The sequence below is a fragment of the Sapajus apella genome, unplaced genomic scaffold, assembly GCF_009761245.1.
Source record: "Sapajus apella isolate SASKATOON/1434 unplaced genomic scaffold, GSC_monkey_1.0 scaffold5, whole genome shotgun sequence".
Classification (NCBI taxonomy): domain Eukaryota; kingdom Metazoa; phylum Chordata; class Mammalia; order Primates; family Cebidae; genus Sapajus; species Sapajus apella.
This window is the reverse complement of record NW_022436945.1, coordinates 26,769,662-26,790,582: the sequence shown is the minus strand read 5'-3', so window position 1 is coordinate 26,790,582 and position 20,921 is coordinate 26,769,662. Positions and strand designations below refer to the sequence as shown.

The following is a 20,921-nucleotide window of genomic DNA, read 5'->3' as shown; positions in this document are numbered from 1 at the left end:
TTTCCTCCATAAGGAAAAGGGCCCTAGAGTGGGTGCAAAATGGCTTATGTGAAGGTTCACTCCTTTGGTTTCAGTTCTCACGTGCCCCTGGTGGTATTACTATCTTGCTTACTTGGAATAATTCTAAAGTTTGAAGATACACATACAAATTAGTGTTCAATGGCACATGAACACATGCATACACAATTTATTCAGATGCAATGTGGACCCTAAATGCAAGCCTGCTACTTCATCTGGTGCTTAATTAAAGAAAGAGCTGTATCTTCTAACACAAGCAGAAAACCCAGCTGGGCTTGACATATTGAGGAAGAGCAAATTAGACTTCCTATGACTTTTCAAAGGTAAGTGGAGTATACCTGATTTTGCCTATGGGCTTACTTTGGAACATAATTCTCACAAATGGTGCAATGTAACTGTCTCTATTCTTGCCCTCAAGAGGACCAATTTGAGATTATGTAGCACATGACAGGTTATGAGAATATTCATGAAGTTAAAGAAAGTTCTCTCCTTAAGAGAGTAACCATGGGAAGAACAACACGAAGCTTCAGAAATAACACCAGAATAAAATAAACCACCACACTTCGACGCTAAGGGAAGAGGAGGTTAAACAAATGGAATTAATTTCATCCTGTTTAGGCTGAAGAGCCAACTCAGCAGATACCACATTCCAAAGTGAGATTCCAGACCATTGCGCAGGACTTGAAAGGGAGGTTCTGAAAACCAGTTTTGCTACTATTAGTGGATTACCCACCTCTAGCCTGAAAAAGGAGACTGGAGAGGCAGAGAAAAACGGTGGGAATCAGGGTGCTGTGGGTTGTATCTCTCACCACACCCTCCCTAAAAGGAGATTAGAGAGATGCCTGTCCTTCACTTCTAGCCAAGTTGAAGGGACTTTAGTGGACCACTTATAGAATGCCCCTACATCTTGGGGATGCAGGCACCTGGTACTTGGTGACATCTGGGAACCATGAAGGCTGAGTGACTAAGGCTGGCTAGCTGCTGTGATGGAGAAGTGAGACAGAGCTGCAGGGCTGGGACTGGCCTGGAGGTCTAGAGTTCCTTAGGGCAAAACAATACCTGAGTGTTTCTCGTGTATTACATGTGGACGGCAGGCTAGAGTGAGCTAGCAAGGGTTTCTGTTTGTTTTTCCCAGGTCCTATCTAATGAGTGTGTTAGGCTGTAGAGAGGAAGCGCATTGCTGGATGTCTAGAAGCTGAGGAAGTAGCCAGCTAAATAAGAGATGCATTCCCCTGTGGCTATGCAACTGTAGGTAGGAGATGCTCAAGGAAGACAGGGCAGAGGCACAGGAGGGGAAGGACCTCCAAGAAGCCATGAAAAGACCTCCAAAGAGATGGGAGGCAGCTTTCAACATGTGCTAAGATCAGAGAGTTCACAGCCCAGTTCAGAACAGTACTGGTTATATAAAAACTTTCTGGCCACCTTACCTGTCCTATATGCCCTACACTGTAACTTTACAGGAATCATAAATGTTGGGATTGGGAAAGGAGAGAAAGAAGTGCCATGTGGAAAAAGAAAGAAGATCCCCATTTCCCATTGTATGTGCCTTGTTTATGAGAGGCCCCAGATGGGGAAGAAAAATGTAGACTGATATTTTCATTTTTACCTTACAGTCGTCACACTAATGGCTGAACTGAGACTGATTTAGCAGACAGAAGAGACCAGAGGGGCTTGTCTTTGTCTGAAAGGGTTGAGAACAGTTATTGAGACTAGCCTAGGTTTTCATCCAAATGGGGTCAGGGATAGGAACTAGCCCACAACATGAGTCTGAACAGAGAGAAAAACTGAATTTGCTTTCCAGTTGTACTCCACGAGTTTTGCTGTCTCAATATAACTGTTATACCAGCAAAAAGAAAAGCAGTGAAGTATTCACTACTAAAAGACCATCTATAATTCACATAGTAAACACAGAAAGTAGAAATAAATTTGATTAATTTACCATTTTCCAAAAGTAAAAATTTTTACAAATATCCATGGGAAAGAATAAGCTTTTACCTTCTTTGCTACTTCAGCAAGCAGAAGGGTCTTCCCAGTGCATGGTCCCCCATATATAATAAGAGGGTTGATGTGCCCAGTTTTGCTTGGAAGAATGTAGTTATGCACTATGTTGAGAGATTCACATTTGTACTCATAGAATGAGGCGTATGTTTTACATAACGATGAATGTTGAAGGATTTCGTCATAGAGTGTATCAGTTTCAGTGTCAAAATTCTGTTGCACTGTTGCCTGAATTATGTCAATCATGTCCTCATAAAATTGTTTGCCAAGTCCTTCGATGTAATGATTTTCTATTTCTTGGGAGTAGCCTAGTTTCATGTCACAATGAGTAACAGATGTGTACACTCTCAGATTGGATGATGCAACAATAGTAGGAATAAATTCATCCCTGAGTTTTATCAGCTTCTCTTGGGCTTCTGGGTCCCGAATAATCCTCGGTTCTGTTCCAGTTATATCCATGTATTTTCCCATCTCTGGGATTTTCACAAACCGCTCAATGTTAGCAATTTTCCTAATGTAGCAAACACACTTCTTTAGAAATGCTGGAGTTTGTTTTCCCAGAGCAAAGTCAAACTCATCCTCTATAGCTGAAAGAAAACATAACAAGGAATTTATTGCTTAGAACAAGCAACACAACCACATTCTTAGTAGTCAACACTTAGTTATTAATGTTAGATTATTTTGCTTATGGTTTGTAGCAGAGTAATCTTTAGAATAATTTCTTGATTTCTTGTCTTTTTCTAACCAGCCAGCAACCCAGAAGAATAGGTTTTATATAAAATTATCTAATTTTCTCCCCAAGTTTAGGAAGAGGCTGGATACGAGCATAATAAAGAAAGCATATCAAATTTATAGTAGATATTTCTAATATCTATTATTTTCAATTGCTGCTCAGTTTCCCTCTCAGAATTCAGAGGTTCTAAGAGGGACTCATTTCGGCCAGGGAAGAAAGAAAAGGAGGAGGCTGAAGGATGTAGCTAGTTAACTGTTCCTTGTCAGCATGTTCTTGACAAAGTGACTTCACCATTTTGTTTGAGGTGTATTGAGTCCTAATCAGATATGATCAAATATCAATCCAAAGCACTTTTAAGGCAAAATATAATCATATTCTGATGACTGATCAATTTGGGTGATCTATGTCACTGTTATGATATCCATCAGAACAAGTACAGAAAAGTGACTTACTAACTTCATTTCCTCTAACATATACCATATTATGGCTTACAATACATATGCATGGACACAAGTAAATATATATTATAAATCACTTGAGTCCCCATAAGAAAATTTTAAACTGGATCAGTAGTAACGAAAACATCATTGTGCAGAGAAAAATTAAAAATATGTAAAATAAACAAATGGAAATGAATTATAAAGAAAGCAGTCTTAAAATTGGCTGATCTTCCTTTCTTCCTCCTTTTCCATCCCTTTCCTTCATCTAATTGCTCTTCATTGAATACCTTATGTATTCTAGGCATGCTGACAGTTGCTTAGGATACAATGATGAGACAAAACAGAACATTGAGAAAAATAATCCATTATGGAGCCCTATAAATGGAATGTTTGTGTCTCCCAGAAATGCATGTATTGAAACCTAATCCCCAATGTGACAGTATTAGGAGGTGGGGTGTTTGGGTGATTAGGTCATGAGGGCAGAGCCTTTATGACTGAAAGTCATGTTTATATAAAACATCTCAGAGAGTTCCCTTGCCTCTCCCACCCTACGAGTTCACAGCAAGACGACAGCCATCTGCGAGCGAAAAGTTGGTCCTCATCAGACATGGAATCTGCAGGTGCTTTAATCTCAGATTGTGAATTTCTATCAGGGAGGCTCTGAATACACAGGGCTGGTCTGGCCATAAATTGAAAAAAATTTATGTGCTGGCCATAACTCCACTGTCAAGCAAAATCTAGAATATATGTACATATGTTCTATAATGTAACTATTAAGAAGGTGAGAATTTTATTTCAAAATGGTGCCCTTAAGTGGAACTCTTGTGATAATATTTTTCCAGTAATGAGAGCCTTTCGAAGGAAATTTTCAAAAATGAAAAAGATACGTTCATAGCTGCCAGTGTCTAGTAAGCTGTGTCATGAGCATCAGTACATTTTACAAAGCATTTTAATTGAGCAAGCTGGTTAACGAAGCCAGTTAAAGGAGCTTATAAACATATGTCCACACTACTTTTTAAGGAAAAGTAAGAAATTGTTATAATGTAGATAAGGGAGGATGCCAGAAATCTAGACATCATGAGCTACTACAGAAAGCAGCCTCGGGCCCATCTCTTTTCTAGTCATCTGTGTAAAATGCTAGCAGGCTGGATTAGCAGCTTGCTACATTCTGAGAGTACCATGAAGAGGAAGGAAGCGGTCAAACTGTAGTATCTATATATAATACGTTATAATCAGAGATATGCCCTGCCACCTTTGACTCCCAGAAAACAATTCAACTATAACTTGAGATTGTTATCACATTTATGGAAAGAGTGTATCAAGCAGAAGTATTCATCATAAATGGAGCAAAAAAGGAAATAAAAATAAACCAGTTTGGCAGAGCCCATCTAACCTTGGCTCAGCAGGGGCAAATGCTGTACACAGAATGCCTGGTATGGTATAGACTTAAATATCCCTGAATAAATGGGAGCTGTGATACAAAGGCAACTCTACAGAGTTATTTTTAGAGGCAAAGTGCATGCTTTGTCTCTAAAAATTGATTTTTAGGGGACTTTTATTGATTTTAGGGGATTTATTGATTTTAGGGGACTATGATTTTAGGGGACTTTTATTCATAATTTCTGATGCCTATCTATAAATATAATAAACTTTAGAATTTTAGGACATTATTAGAATATGATATTTATTCTCTGTTTTTGCATGCTCCTTAATATCCTGAAATTTAACCAGTGACAGCACCCAATGAAGGTAATAGTAGAAACAGATTTCCAGTTCTGATAACTATCATCTATGCGTTATCATCCATGAGGAAATTTTCAACCTAAATGAAAAAGATCATTCATGAGAAATTAACTTCTTTAAGATTCCCAAGGCCCTGAGTTTTGATGTTCTCAGGACACCATTTTAGAGTCTAATTTATTTCTCTTCCTCTCCTGTTGTTTAAAAAGGGGAAAAATTACATTAAAACATAAATAGTACACCTTTAACAGGTTGTATCCAGTATTCTTATTCCAAGATTTCTAAAAATATTATATATACTACACCCATTTGAAAGAGTTGGCAAGTCAGCAATTTTGATTATGCAGACATGATCCTCAAAGGAGTTTGAAATGTAAAACAAATCAAATTGTCATGAGGAGGTATATCTTTAGGAGATCCCCAAGCAGAAAACAGTCCACTTGCAGTGGCTCACATGAAATTCCTCATCTTCACATGGCTATCCATGTGGACACAAGTCTTCACCATGGGGACAGCTAGGGCAAGTGTTTGCTACTGAAATAACGAACACTTGAGCTGTGTGATTGCAAATAAGAGGATGCCTTTCCCAAACTGGTGTCTTTTGCATAAAGCACAGGAAAGCTTCACTGGTCCTTTTTTTCTAAAACAGCTCTTGATGGAACAGGGATGTTCCGTCTTTGATAAAGATGAAGAGCCAGAGCCTCAAAGACAGATCTAAAGTTTCCAAAGAAACAAGGATAAACCCGAATCTATATATTCTAAATATAGTACTTACACCTGACAATTTTGGTATTTTCAGGAAGACTTTAAATAAGACCTAATTTTTAAAAACAGCTTCTTTCTGGAATTTGTCAAAATGGTTTGGAACTTTTCTGAGGTTCACACACATGTATCCAGTAAGAATGATTATCAAGTGCCTTTCAGGTTTTCACAAATGCTTTGCCACACTGTTTCAAAACCCATCTGGAAACGCAGCTATGACAGTTTTTCCTTCCATAAATTTTTACTATCAACTTTCAAAATAAATGCTACCCATCTGACTACTAGTTGTGTTTGTTCCCTGGAAACTATGACTGGCGTCTTCCTTCAGTTCTGTAGTTTCCTGAGCAACTTCTAATGATAAAGCTTCCTTTCCATGGTGAGAAAGGCCAACAGGTGAGCCTGTGTACACAGAATATCTGGTACAGTACAGAATGAAATATACTGAATAACTGGGTGGGTTTTTATTTTAATGTTAAATTTGAGCCTACCAAATAGCTGGGGAGGTTTTTATTTTAATGTTAAATTAGATCCTACCAAATCCCTTGCACCACACCCTCAGATGGCTTCCCGTGTCACACAGAATAAAACATAAGGTTCCTATGATGTCCTGTGCTCAACTTCTATCCTCATATCTTCCTCCTTGTAAAAGTTAAAAGAACCAAAAAAAAAAAAAAAAAAAAAAAAAAGCAAAGCTATCGTTTGTTTTTCCTGCTCCTGGAATGAGCTAAGCACGTTCCTTTCTCAGAGGTCTTGAATCTGTTGCTCCCTCTGCTGGGAATTCTCTACCTTAGATACATATGGCACTGTCAGCTCTGATTTTCTTCTGTAATTCAGGTCAAAAGTCATCTTCTTTTTGCCCACCTCATCTAAATCTGGACCCCCACATCCTTTATCAGTCACTATTATCCTATGACTGTGCTTTGTTTTATTCGTAATACTTATCAATCACTTTTGAAATGATCTGGTTCATTTATTTGATTACTTGGCTATCATTTATTAGTATTTTCCTCCCTCTAAAAAAATAAGTTGCAGGAGACTTGAGACTTTGCCTTTTTACTAAACATTGTCTCCCCATTGCTTGGCACATAGGAACCCAATAGGTCCATTAATATTTGCTGGATAAGCGGGTGAATGATGAATGAACAGCTCAATTGAGAAATAATGGCAGAATCTGGTCAATTCTATCCAGTGTCACTTCTGGCTTCTTTTAAAATCACATTTTCTAGAGAAGACTTCACGTTAAGGAAAGGCTTTTCTATGAATTAAAACAAAAGAACATTTGCTTCCCCAGAACATGGGAACATTTAGAAAAATTAAATTTCACCCAGCAGTAAATGAGATTAAATTTGCAGAACATTAAAGGGAAGCAGTAGATGTACATATTATTTATCTATTTCTTATTTTACTGAAGGAGTGGGAAAATTACCTGAGAACAGGTACCTCTTAGCCTGGTTGTGTTTCATTTTGCCCTTTTCGTGCAACAGCTTTACAGCAGCCTTAAATATCTTCTTGATCTCATCTGATATCTCTTGCCATGTCTTCTCATTTTCAGCATTGGCAGAAGGCTGCATCTATAGAAATGTAAAAGGGAGAAATCAGTCTTACAATCATCAAAGAAAAATTGTATTTAAGAGCAAGAAAATTTTGGTTTGAAGGCCTACTATGTGGCAATATTATGATAAGTGCTTTATAGACAGTGTCTAGTTTAATCCTCCCAATAACCCTGAAACTTAGAAATTATTTCCATGTTGCATGTGAACTTGACCAAGTTACACAAGAGTGTGATCCAAATAGGGTGTGTTTGTTGGGCTTTCTTATATACCATGCTTTTTGCTTTTGAGTTTTGATACAAATGCCATAAGAAAATAATCTCTCTGGCGTCCTCCAAAGGGAAGAGAAAGTTAAAGGGGAGGTTGTTTTCGCTTCATTTGTTTTGATGATCCACTGGGAGCTAAAATGGGAGGACTGCCTAGCAAGAAAGTAACATGTATATAATCTTGACAGTAATCTTACTTGTACATTCACTTATTCAATAATAACTTATGCAGAAATATCATGTGGGGTTTTAGGAATAATCTCAATTTCCCTAGTGGATCATAAAAATAAATGAAGAAACAATTACAGCGAATTAAATAGTAACATATGAGAAAATCCCCCAGATCATATTATAAACTGGTTTCTTGAGGTATCTGGTTCTTTGCTATCTATATTTACTCCTAGCATCTTTAACTGGGAAATGGTTTGGGATTACCCCAGTATTCCCACCCAGAGAAACAATATTGTTACAGATAATTACTTTCAATAATACATGTGAGGGCAAAGAAGAAAAATCAAGGCTTCTGATATGATTTCATGTTGCACAGAGAAAATGCATTACGTAGGATACCAGAATGACAAATACACAGATCATGAAATGGAGAACCGTGGGTAACTCATGCTTGTGCTCTTGGAACTGCCTAGTATGGATTAAATCAAGGACATTCTCTTTGGCAGAGGGTTGGATGTCTATGTCTTCTTGCAGTCTCCCTAAATATTCTATGCAATGAGCAGGTCCATCCTTTCCCTCTTCCTCTTTCATTTGCTTTTAAGGAACATATCACAGATAAACTTGGGACCCAAGTTGGAAAGTAGATAATAATGTTTCCATCATGCTCAGGCATGATTCAGCCTCACTCTGTCACTCTCCATAAGATGCATGAATATAAATGAAGTGTTTAAAATGTTAAAGAAAAACTATGAACTTAACATTTTAAAAGAGACTATAAATAATAGATTTTACAAAGGCCTTCCTTCCCCAGGAAACACACGCACACACAAACTTTTCACAAAATAAAAAATACAACTGTCAAATTTGAAAACTCAACGTATGGACAGAACAAACACAGCTGAAGAAGAAACTGGTGAACTGGAAAAATGATCTGAAGTTAGCTCCTGGAAAGCAGCATAGAGATAAGAAAATTTATCATGCGAATTGATCATGATTATGATCAGTTTCACGTGATCAATTTGTTGATTTTTCTTCTTCAGCCTCACATGTACTATTCAGAGTAATTATTTGTAATAATATTGTTTCTCTGGGTGGGAATATTGGGGTAAACCTAAATGATCATGTGAAATGATCAATTTTCATCGATTATGTGAAGAGAATTAGAAGCCGTGGAGGACAGACTGAGATGGCTGAATACACATGTAATTAAGGAGCACAAGGAAAGAACAGAGGGAACAGAGGAAAGACATTGTTTGATGAGATGATGACTAAGAATTTTCTAGAATTAAGAGACTATATGAATTCACAGATATAGGAAGCATGACATATACCAATCAGAATAAATAGAAGCATTATAGAAAAGTGGGCAAAACAATAATATTTTCAGATAAGTAAACACAGGGAGCTTCATTAATGGTACTTTAATCAATTAATATTAAGAATTAATACATAATTATTTCATTACATTATTGTTTAATACCAATATTAATAATTAAAAATCAATTAATATCACTAGTAAACCTTCATTGATGGGACTTACAAATCATATACTTTAGGAGAAGGAAAATTAGCCTAGAAGGAAAGTCAGAGATGCTAAATGGAAAGGTGAGTGACAATTGATGGTTTCTTAGCTTTGAATTTAGCAAATTTTTAAAGGTGCACAATGTGATGTTTTGATATACGTATACACTGTGAAATGATTACCACAATCGAGCTAACCAACAAATCCAGTACCTCACATAATTACCTTTGTTTTGGTGGCTGGTAAGAACACTAGAGATCTACTCTTCCAGCCAATTTCAGGTTTATAATTAACTATAGTCACCATGAAAGTTTGTGCCCTTTGACCAACATCTCTCCATTTCCTCTAAATTCCAGACCTTTGTAACCACAGTTCTACTCTGTCACCATGAGCTCAACATTTTTAGATTGCAATATAAGTGTGATCATATGGTATTTGTCTTTCTGGGGCTGGCTTAGTTCACTTAGCATAATATCCTCCTGGTTCATCCATGTTGCTGCAAATGGTAGGATTGCTTTCCTTTAAGAAAAGTGAATAATATCACAGTGTGTGTGTATATAAATGTTCCTTAATTTCCTTCTACATTTTATCTTTTCATTTGCTGACAGACACTTAGACTGTTTCCATATCTTGGCTATTGTGAACGATTGTGCACTGAACCTGGGAGGGTGGATATCTCTCCAAGGCAGTGATTTTATTGCCTTTGGATATATACCCAGAAGTGGGTCATCCTATTTTTAATTTTTTGAGGAACTGCTCTGCTGTTTGCCACAGAGGCTGCCCCAGTGTACAGTCCCACCACCAGTGGAGCAGGGTTCCTTTTTCTTCACATCTTCTTTAATACCTATTATCTTTCGACTTTTTGATGGCCATCCTAACAGGTGTAAAGGGGAGTGACATTGTGGTTTTCCTTTGTATTTCCCTGAGGATCAGCGTGGATTTAGTTGTTAAAAGGAAACTTGGGGCCCAGGGCAGAGTAATTTTCTGTCTACTCTGCATTTTCTGTGCAGAACCACCCCTGGATGGCATAAACGGCTGAAAGTAAAGGACAGATCCACAGGCTGGAGGGAAAGGCAGCTTACTGCATTTCTAATGCTTCTCAGCATTTCTGACTTGGGTCTGAGGTAATAGGCTGCCGGCACCGAGTTCTCATCCCGACAGTACCACTCCTCCAGCAACTTGGTCTCCAGCTTTGCCTCTACGGCGGCATCCAAAATCATCTCAAACTCTGAGGCTTCAACTTCTCCAGGGATTCGGATATTTCCATATTTTTCACCTAATAGTCCCTGTGTATTAACAAGAAAATTCAGTTTAGTGTATCACCAAGAAAGTTCATTTCAGCATTCACATCACATGGTCACTGAATAAATATTAATCAATAGATAACAAGATACATTGCTCCATCAGTTTTCTGTTTTGATCACAGTGGATAGTTGATTTCCTAAGTAAAATTGGATCAATTATATTACAACAAATTATTCACAGGCTGAGAAAAGAGACCGCATATCACATCAGATGAATTCAAAATAAAGAACTTTTGCAGCCCATTTACTTTCTCAAAGTTTACATAATACAACAAAAGCTGACCTGCTCCAAGATTTGTTTGTTCATATCAAAGAAATATGACATGCTAGACCTTAAAAATGTTAAACATGTAAAGCCTCAAACCACAGAGCTGCTCTGTCAGGAACTGACAGCATAATTCTAAGCTTCAGATTCACACCCCTACAATAAAAAGAAGTATGACATCACTGAATGTGATACTGCTAGTAACCCCACTGGTAACTTAAACAAAAAAATTCAAAGTGTAAACAAGAGAGAATTTTTTTCTCTATTAAACTGGTGAAAGAAATCTCTCACAGGAAAACAATGAACAAATATGTGCTCAGCCTATGTCAAGGCGTGAGAAAATAACCACAGAGTGCTGATGGGCATGTAAAATGACCTAGCATTTGAAGCCTAATCAGGCAATATGTATCGAGATCCCTAAAAATCCACCTAACTTTTTACTTGGGATTTTTTTCTTCTGGGAATTTGCCTTTAGAAAATAATTAAGGATACAAACAAAGACTTTAAGAAAAAGTTTGTGCTGAACTGGTTTCCTTGAGAGAATTGTGTAATGACCTAAATATTCATTCAAAGGATGTACTACATTGTATCATACAACTATATTGATTTAGAGATACGTTTACAAATATATATTAAGTGAAAAGGGTAAGTTACAAACTGGTATACATAAGGTGATTCCAGGCTGGGTGCAGTGACTCTTGCCAGTAATCCCAGCACTTTGGGAGGCTGAGGCGGGTGGGTCACTTGAGGCCAGGAGCCCAGGACCAGCCTGTCCAACATGATGAAACCCTGTCTCTACCAAGATATCAAAAAATTAGCCGGGCATGGTGGCATGTGCCTGTAATGTCAGCTACTTGGGAGGCTTAGGCACAAGAATCCCTTGAACCTGGAGGTGGAGTTTTCAGTGAGCCAAGATTGCACCACTGCACTCCAGCTTGGGCAACAGAATGAGATGTTATCTCAAAAAAGAGAGATGATTCCAGTGTTTTTGTATTAATATATAGAGAGAATATTACATACATATGTTAGAGAGACTATCATGTATGTATCTATACACAAACATACATGAGAAACATTTTATAAAAATACAAAGCAAGGTTATTAATGGCTATCTTTGGATGGTTTTAAATTTACATAAGTCATTTAATAAGTTTATTGCTTTTTTATTAAAAACTTTTTTTTGGTATACATATATAATATTTTGTAGTGACAAAAACAGCAGGTATTTAAACATTTTAAATGTAGTGGTGCAGGCCAGGCATGGTGGCTCACACTTGAGATCCCAGTATTTTGGGAAGCTAAGGCGAGCAGATCACCTGAGGTCAGGAGTTTGAGATCAGCCTGGCCAACATGGTGAAACCCCTTCTCTACTAAAAATACAAAAATTAGCTGGGCGTGGTGGCATGTGCCTGTAATCCCAACTAGTGGGGAGGCTGAGGCAGAAGAATAGCTTCAACCTGGGAGGCAGAGGTTGCATTGAGCTGAGATTGTACTATTGCACTCCAGCCTAGGCAACATAGGGAGACTCCATCTTAAGAAAAAAATAGTGGTGTCACCTATTTGCTTTGTAGAGCAACCCTTTCATGGTTGCTGAGAGTGCTTAAGCCAGTGGTTTGTACAGTGTGGTCCTGGAAATAGCAGGATCTGCAACCCCTGGGAACATGAAAATTCTCAAGCCCTATCTCAGATCTACTAAAAAATAAACTCTGGTTACAGAGTGAGCAATCTATGTATTAGCAAGTCCTCCAGGTGGCTGAACTTCTGGTTTAAGCTAATAAAACTATTAGCTTATGTAGCACTTAGTATTTCAATTAATCTTCATCTTATCTAGTAGAAATAAGGAACACAAAGGGCCTCTTATACAAGCCTACATTAACCAAAGCAATTTGTCTACTTTATTGTATCCATGAGACGCTTTCTGTTCGATCTGGGGGCATTTTTGTTCCTTCCTCTCGTTGATTAGCATTTTAGCGTAAACATCAAGCTGTGTTTATCCACTGGAAGGTGAACTGCAAGTTTGGCTTCCCTAGGCAGTACTTCTGACTACTTCGACTGCCTATTCAGTATTCACCATGCTCTTTCCATCTGAAACAGGCAGCTGAGAGAATAAGAAAAGTCCCTTGTAGATCTGTGTCCACATAAATTCATGACCTAAACTCTGTAACTCAATGATAAGCTCCCTGAGGGAGAGGCCAGAGCTGTTTATTCCTGGCTCACAGAAAGGATTAAAACACACAGTTGTTGACTAAATGAATGAAACAAGACAGATGAAGAAATCATTAAAATTTGTTCTGCTCTTCTCTGAAGCTTCTGTAGTCAAATAAAATAGTTCAACTCTCAGTAGATAGAGTAACAATTTGGGAAGGTACCAGTTTTGTGAGCAATATTCATTTCAGTCGCATTCCTTAAGCAGATATTGTATAAACGTATCTCTGGTTGGACCAAGTCCTCTCTCCTTAGCATATAAGCCATCTCATATAACTGGTTTACTGAAGGTGACTGTGGATAACTGAATTCACTGCCTCAAGCTCAAGCCTCCTCAGTACTAGCCTCAACAACCAGAAAGGAAGTAGATCTAACCTGGCTGTTCTTTTTGGCTGCAAAAGCCCCTTTGAAAGGGGCTAGAATGCAGGGATGCCACATTATTGGTATCCATCATTTCAGCATGGTATATGAGGGTTCTACAGAGGGTGTGTTATTATTCCCAACCCACTGTATTAGCCTGAAGGCCAATTAAGAGCACTTCTATTTTAATTTGCATTGGGCTATTCTTGATAACAGGTTCATATAACAAAAATGACATACCTCAAGTTGTTTCCCAACTTCCAAAGATTTCCTCTTCTAAAATCTCTTATGCTAAACAAATAGGCATGACCTTTCATTTTACCACACATACAGAGGAACATTATCTTTCTTAGGGTAACCAACCTAGTGATTATCCCATTATCTTGACTAATTCTGGATAAGGACAGCCAGCACTCTTAGTTGGGGTTGTCTGCCACTAAGAATGAGGTTTTAATGCTGGGATGAGTCACACGGATGAAGTAGGGAATAAGAGAATGTCTAAGGAGCAGGCATTGGTGGAGTCCAAAAACGTATACAGATGGAGTTTGGTCATTAGCGGAGGACCAGGAAGACAGGCAGCACGTTAAATATGAGATTTGGTAATTGACAACACTCCATCTAGTAGCCAGTGAGATTTTGGAATATCATGGACTTAGCTGCTACAATCCAAGGCAAGACCAGTTCAGTTTTAGGCATGAAGCAGGGAAGAGGACAAAATAGAGAGTACAGAAACAAGATCTCATCCCAGGACGCACCACCATGATTGCAGAGCAATGTGCTGATGGTTCTTCAACTTCTTTCGGCTCTAAACAAGGCTGGTCCTAGAGATTAGGGTACAGTCAAATCTGTGGATTGGTTGCTAAAATGTGCTCCATAGATCACCTACATCTGGATCACCCAGGTTACTTACTAGAATGTAGGTTGCTGGGTCAATTCTCAGATGGAAAGAATATTGTGACTGAAGATTCTCAGGAAACTACATGTTAAAATGAGGTTCCAAAGGAATGCGGAATTTGAGAGCGTTGCTGTGGGCAGTGTATATGTGGTCTCATGAGGAGTGGTTAGCAAGTACTGAAGGGGCAGGGCCTGGACCACAGTGGATCATTGCAAAAATTGAGGGCTATTTAAAAATAATCATTTCTTTTCAGTTGAGCACCTGGCACCAAATACTGCAATTATTTAATCAATATAGTAAGGCAATATGTTCCTTAAAGATTACTAAAAAAGAAAAAAAATCCACATCCTGTTCAAATAACAAATATATATTGAGTGCCAATGATACATAAAGTGGTAATATAGAACCTCAGAAAAGTAATACTGTGCTACAGGCTTAAAGTTACTTATTGGATTGTTCTCCCTTAGTCTTTTCCTTCTCTCTATTGATTCTTCCTTTAGGTAGAATGCTCATAAATCATGAATCAGTTAATTTTTAGGAGTCTGAGACAGGATTCCACCTCAGTCTTATCTTGCTATTTGAGAAACAGCAAAAGTGAATTTTGCTTCCACATTTTTCAGTAAGACATTTTTGGTTTTGTGTGTATGTATATGTATGTGTGTGCGTGCGTGTGTGTGTGTGTGTGTGTGTGTGTGTGTATGTTTACAGTTCTAAAATAACACAAAAATATTTACAAATAAGGCAATACACAGATATCTACCAGGAACCAGAGAATCAATTTAGAGAGAGGGGCAGTGCAATTAGTTGCAAAGTCCAGCTCATATGGCCCAAGGACCAGAGCAGGGGTGGAGGTGGGAGACCAAGTTCAAGAGGCTAGCAGCTAAACTCTAGGCAGCAAGATAGATTCTACTGTTTTGTTTCCTAATTAGACTATTCCTTAGCACTGCAGCCATGGGGAGTACCCATGAATGACTTTAGGGCAGCCACAGCAGCTATGATCAAGAAGGCATCCCTCTCTGTTCACTGGCAATAAAGTATTCATTCCAGCCACTGAAGAAGAAACATTTTCCACATCCTTCTGACCCAGTTCTCAAGAAGCTTGCTTTTTGCTTAGTTAAACCAACTTTGCCAGTTTTTAGGGAAAAAATTGGTGCAGAGGTGAGAGACTACATTCAATTTTGCATTGAGATTAATTTTTATGAGTTACACAATTGATTCATCTGCCTATGACCCTAGACAGAAGAAATGCATATAACTGAAATAATTTTCTACTTTTTATTTAATTGTTTAAACATTCTGTCAGTACATATGTGAACATAAACATCTTCCCATATGTTTTTGCCTGTCTGTAGAAATCTATAATCACCTCTCTCCCACTCACCTTACCAAATGTGGAAATAAGTTTAAATCAGCCCATTCTTAAACACAGAAGACACATAATATCAGCTAGGCAGAAAGCAACAATACAACACTCAAATATAATCTGGGGAGTTAAGTCTAAAGGGCTGAAAAGTCTAAGAAAAATTTCTCGGACTTTTAACTGTAGTTTCTGCATAATACTAGAATTACAAACACTTCTTGATGTTTTGGAACTGCATAGAGGTAGTGGTTGTACAACACTGTAAATGTAGTAAATGTCACTGAATTGTCCACTTTAAAATGGTTAATTTTAGGTTGTGTGAATTTCACCACAATTAAAAAATACTTTCTGAACTATTGAGCTCTTTAGAACTATGAACTTAAATGTAAAAAGACTCTCTACTTTTTCAAATCTCCTTTCCTTCTTTATATGCTGATTATAGCTACCTAAGCCACTGCTTTCAAAGGCTTAGAGATAACATTTTCCCTCCTCTCAATTGATTTTTTTCTTTTCCATTGGGCAAACATTGATTTCTTTCCACTCTGCTCTTCATGTGCAGTTAGCTCTGCCTGGGCTTGCAACTGAGAATCTTTGGGGTCTGAGTCTGTGGCAGGCAATTTGCATTGTACCCAACAGAACAGAGGAGTAGGTATTCTTGAAGGTACTGATTAACTCAGTGTGTCCTTGACTTTACTCTGTGGTGGGATGTCAGGAAAGACAGGGGAGGGTAGATTGTTTGGGGCTATGGATACCACGCTTTGTTGGGCGTGAGGCAGCTGCTCCCTGGACTGCTGTTTGTGAGCCATTGCGCATGGGAGAGCTGTAAAGGAAAAGAGATCTCCACTCATCCTCCTCCACAAATTGGTGCTGTAACAAGCTGAAGCACATAGTCTTTAAATGCCCTATTCTCCCAATCTAATCACCGGAGCAAGGGAGGTGGGTCTATTTCTCTCTTTCTATAAGCTTCTATTTGTTAAAATAGAATGTTATGATTTTATGCATAATTTTCCCTTCCATATGATCTCATTTAACACTCAAGAATCTGTGAAGTAGGGAGAGACACCAAGGCTCTCAGACCTCAGCAAGCTTGCTGAGATCATGTTTCCCAGAAGACAGGGTAGTGCCAGCATTTGAATACAGAACTTTAAATACAATAACCCCATTCTTTCTATTTCATCAGGTTATTTTGCTACTTCCTCTTCTGAGAGTATCTTAGAGTGGCTCATCTGATTGTGATAGTTCTTGCAGTCTGCACACCTGGCAGGGCTACCATGTATGGATGTGCAGGCATCCGGTTGTGTACTGCACAACTCCAGGGAGCACTGTTCACAAGGACTATGGCATGCTCAATGTTATATGCATATGCTATATGCCTTAGGTGTTGGTATTCTTTCTACTTGATTTGTTCCTTTGGGTGGGAGAATGGTGGTTTTGATGCATTTCCTGGAGCTCATGGCCAATGTTAAGAACTCTACTGTGGAGTGAGACCACCTGAACCCTGCCAAAGAGCCAGCTGCATCTCATTCACAACTTAACATTATTTACTCAATGATTTGGAAGTCAAGAAGCACCTATACATCTATTTAAATTTGTAATACAAACAGAACGTACTTTATTTAGAAGTAAATCACAATGCAGTTACTCGAACTTTAAGTTTCTCGTGTCACAAGTAGAAGGAGGAAATGGAGAAAAGGGGATGTGATGGTTAATTCTATGTGTCGACATGACTGGACCACAGGATGCCCAGATATTTGACTAAACATTATTTCTGGTTGGGTATGTAACGTTTCCGGATGAGATGAGCACTTGAATTGGTAGACTGAGTCATGCAGATGGCCCTCCCAAATGTGGGAATGTGCCATTCAATGCATTGAGGGCCTGAAGAGAACAAAAAGACAGAGTAAAGAAGAATTTGTTCTCTCTGCCTGACTACTGAGCTGAGACATTGATCTCCTGCAATTAGACTGGGACTTATATCATTAGCACTCCTGTTTCTTCGGCCTTTGCGATTGGACTGGAATTTATACCACCAGCCTCCCCAGGTCTTCAGTTTGCAGATGGCAGATCATGGGGCTTGCCAGACTCCATAATTGCATGAGCCAATGACTTATCAGAAATCATCTATATATAGTCGATTGATTTTGTTTCTCTGGAGAACTCTAATACAGGAGGAGATGGGGAAATGATAATAAATTGCAAAAGAATAATGACAAGTGACTAAAACATTCCCTGTTAAAATAATGCCCACATTAAAGATCATCTAGATAAGGTCTTTAAGAAAGGTCATATTTTTGGCAGCAACAGACATGAGGGTAAGATTTTTGGAAAACTGTTCATTTCTCAATTATTACAGATACACGCTTGTATGCAGCCTTGCCAAGAATGAATGTTAGCAGATATATCTAGCACATTAAGTATTCTTCATTCAAAAACATTCAATTATCTGGATATTCATGATGGTGCTGATGGTCGATAATAATTTGATATTTACTGGCATCTCTCTGTGGGAAAAAAAAAATTCCCACATTATGTATACCGTGAGCCTGTGTTTCACATACTACAAATAGGAGTCTCTGAAATAGGATATATTGACAAAGGGATACACTCATGGGTACAAATACTTAATCTAATATGCAGATAAAGAAAGAATATTTTGAGGTTAGTAGAAGGCAAGGCATTAGGGGTGACCTAAGTAGATTGTTTTGTCTCTCTGAGTTTCAGCGTTCATATTTGTTAACAGAGATAAAACTCTTCTTTGTATACTTATCTGGCCACCTATCTTCCCTGATGTGTCACGAGAATCAAACAGGTACTGAAGGTAAAAGCACTCTGAAACATAACGCACTTGGCAATAATATAAAGTATCGCTATATAAACATAGTTTATAGAGAAACATGTATACATGGCATACTAATACATATATACACAGAATAGAAACAAATGCTAAGAGGTATAGCTGGGTAGATAGAGGAATGAAGAAATTTGTCTTGATAGAAAAGACAAATAGAGGCTAGAAGGGAGGAAAAAATGCACGGGTAGTTGCTTACCGGTGGTATGAAGGTAAGAAAATGTGTGGTCAGATAAGGACAAACTTATCAATGCTGCAGGGGTGGAGAAAAAGAGCTTGAAAAGAATTCTGCTGGGTTAACTGCGCTAGCTAGCTGGAACTACAGCAACAGGTGCACAGTCACCTTTACAGGGAACACAGGCAGTACTTTAAGGGTAGGTGGCACATGTAAAACAGAAGTTTACAAAAATGAAGATGTTTGTATTATAATCAGTGTGTTAATAGCTATGTTTGCAAGTATTGAGTTTCTCTATAAAGGAAGCCAGCATTGCTATGGACTAGCTTGTGTCTCCTGAAAATTCACATGTTGAAGCCCTAACTACCCATGTGACTGTAATGAAGATGGGGCTTTTAAAGGAGTGAGTAAGGTTCAATGAGGTCATAAGAATAGAACCCTAAACTGATAGAGCTGGTGCCCTGATAGGAAGAGAGACGCCAGAGCTCTCTCTGCCAAGTGAGGACACAGCGAGAAGATGGAGCCTGTTCTAGGCTGCAAGACAGCCCTCCCTGGAACCTGACCATGCTGGCAGCCTCGTCTTAAACTTCCAGTTTCCAGATTGTGAAAAAAAATTTTCCGTTGTTTAATCTACACAGTCTCAGTATTTTATCCTTGCGGCTTGAACTAACTGATACAAGCATAAAGATTAACAAAGTGAATGAGATTTTGTCAACGAAAGACCTGCCGTGTTTGGCAGTGATTGTAAAATGAGGCAGTCAAGTCATAGATTAGGTAATTTACCAGGTTCATCTAACAGATAGCAGAACAACTAAACTGATGCTTCAGTTAACTTTCTTTGAGACCTAACAATTCTCAGCTTTCTCAGAATCACATTATAACTTTACTTCTTTCTTGAAACTGACATTCGTGTTTTAATTACAGTTATCAAATATACACTCTTAAACTCACTGTTGAACTCCTTGTATTAATAATAATTCTGCTACTTTTTATTCATTGCAAGATGCTTTTGTGTGTAACAAAGTATCATTACTTGGAAAACAGTGAACACAACCATTATTCTTTAGAAATATCGGAACAAAGGGAGCAGCCATAAGGGTGAAAGCACTGTATAACACAGCCACATGAATGGAGCCATTTCAGAGTTTACAGTGAACTTACATTAGTTCCAATAACCCTAACCCTGGCAGCTGCCTTACAAAATTGAGAACTGTCAAATGTGTAAGGATTACTGGAATTCTAAAATGCTAGAGAAAGAATTCATTGGGAAAGTGAATACAAAAGGAGCCAAGGGTAGTTCAGGGAGTTTCACACATATTAAAAGTGAGATGTCTGTGCTGTTGAAGTGGTGCTGTCCATGAAGAATTAGAGGTGTGGATCTGTGGGCCAAAAGATTAAGCTGGCTGGAAGAGCAGTCCTGGAAGTTATCGAGGACTCATTCAGTAAATACTTATTGAGTATTTAACCTACCTTTCAGCGTGATCAACTGTTTCTGTGTGTTCAGGACTGTCCTAGTTTGAACACTCAAAGTCCCAGAAACTGCCCTGGTCCCAAATAAGCCAGGACAGTTGGTCATGCTAAGACAGTCATGGTCCCTGCTCCTTTTGTGCCTTTTTTTCTGGGAGAACAGTCAGATATTTGTATGGATTAGATAGTTTGAGGGGCAATTACAGAGCAGAAAGAGGGTGGAGCTGAGGGCCACCAGCCTTGAGTGTGTCCACAGAAGCAGAGGGCGGAAGAATGCAAAAGTATCACTGAAGTCAACAGAGAAAAGAACACTCTTCGAAGTGTTTATACATTTCGAAGAGCTGTTATAGAGCAATGGAAAAATGGACAAAGGACATGAACAGGGAAATGCAAGTATGAGAAATAATAACGCTCACCCTATTAACAATCAGAACTGCAAATGAAAGCACAAATGTGGTAAGATCTTTTTGCTTATCAAACTGACAGAGGAAAATAATGAGCATACATAGTGGTTTCTAGGCAACTAGGAAATAGACACTCTCAGACACAGAGTGCCAATAAAAATAAGTATAACATTTTGAGGATGTAGTTTGGCAGTAGATATAAAATTTCACTTTTAGAAAGTCATCCTATTTGCAGAAAGATTTGTGTGCAAAGAAGTTCAACAATTTTTAGCTTATATCTTGGCCTTATGTAAGAGATGTTTGATTTACCAGTGTTAATATAAACAAGAAAACTGAGAGTAAAATTTCCCACCAAGATGATGAATTCACATAATGTGTGGGATGTAAGTCTGCTCTAAGTTTTCATCTTTCTATTTCTGAGAAACTACAAAACCGAGA

General features: G+C 38.3%; 1 protein-coding gene across 2 annotated transcripts in view; it reads right to left on the bottom strand.

Moving 5' to 3' along the window:
• The window catches only part of NWD2 (NACHT and WD repeat domain containing 2), a 205,533-nt gene that overhangs the window by 7,994 nt on the left and 176,618 nt on the right, over positions 1-20,921 (bottom strand). For both annotated transcript variants that reach the window (XM_032273768.1, XM_032273771.1), the window contains exons 4-6: positions 10,283-10,486; positions 7,118-7,262; positions 2,014-2,603 (exon numbers count right to left, since the gene is read on the bottom strand). In XM_032273768.1, coding sequence (XP_032129659.1) covers positions 2,014-2,603; positions 7,118-7,262; positions 10,283-10,486 — 939 coding nt within the window. The remainder of the gene's footprint in view (positions 1-2,013; positions 2,604-7,117; positions 7,263-10,282; positions 10,487-20,921) is intronic.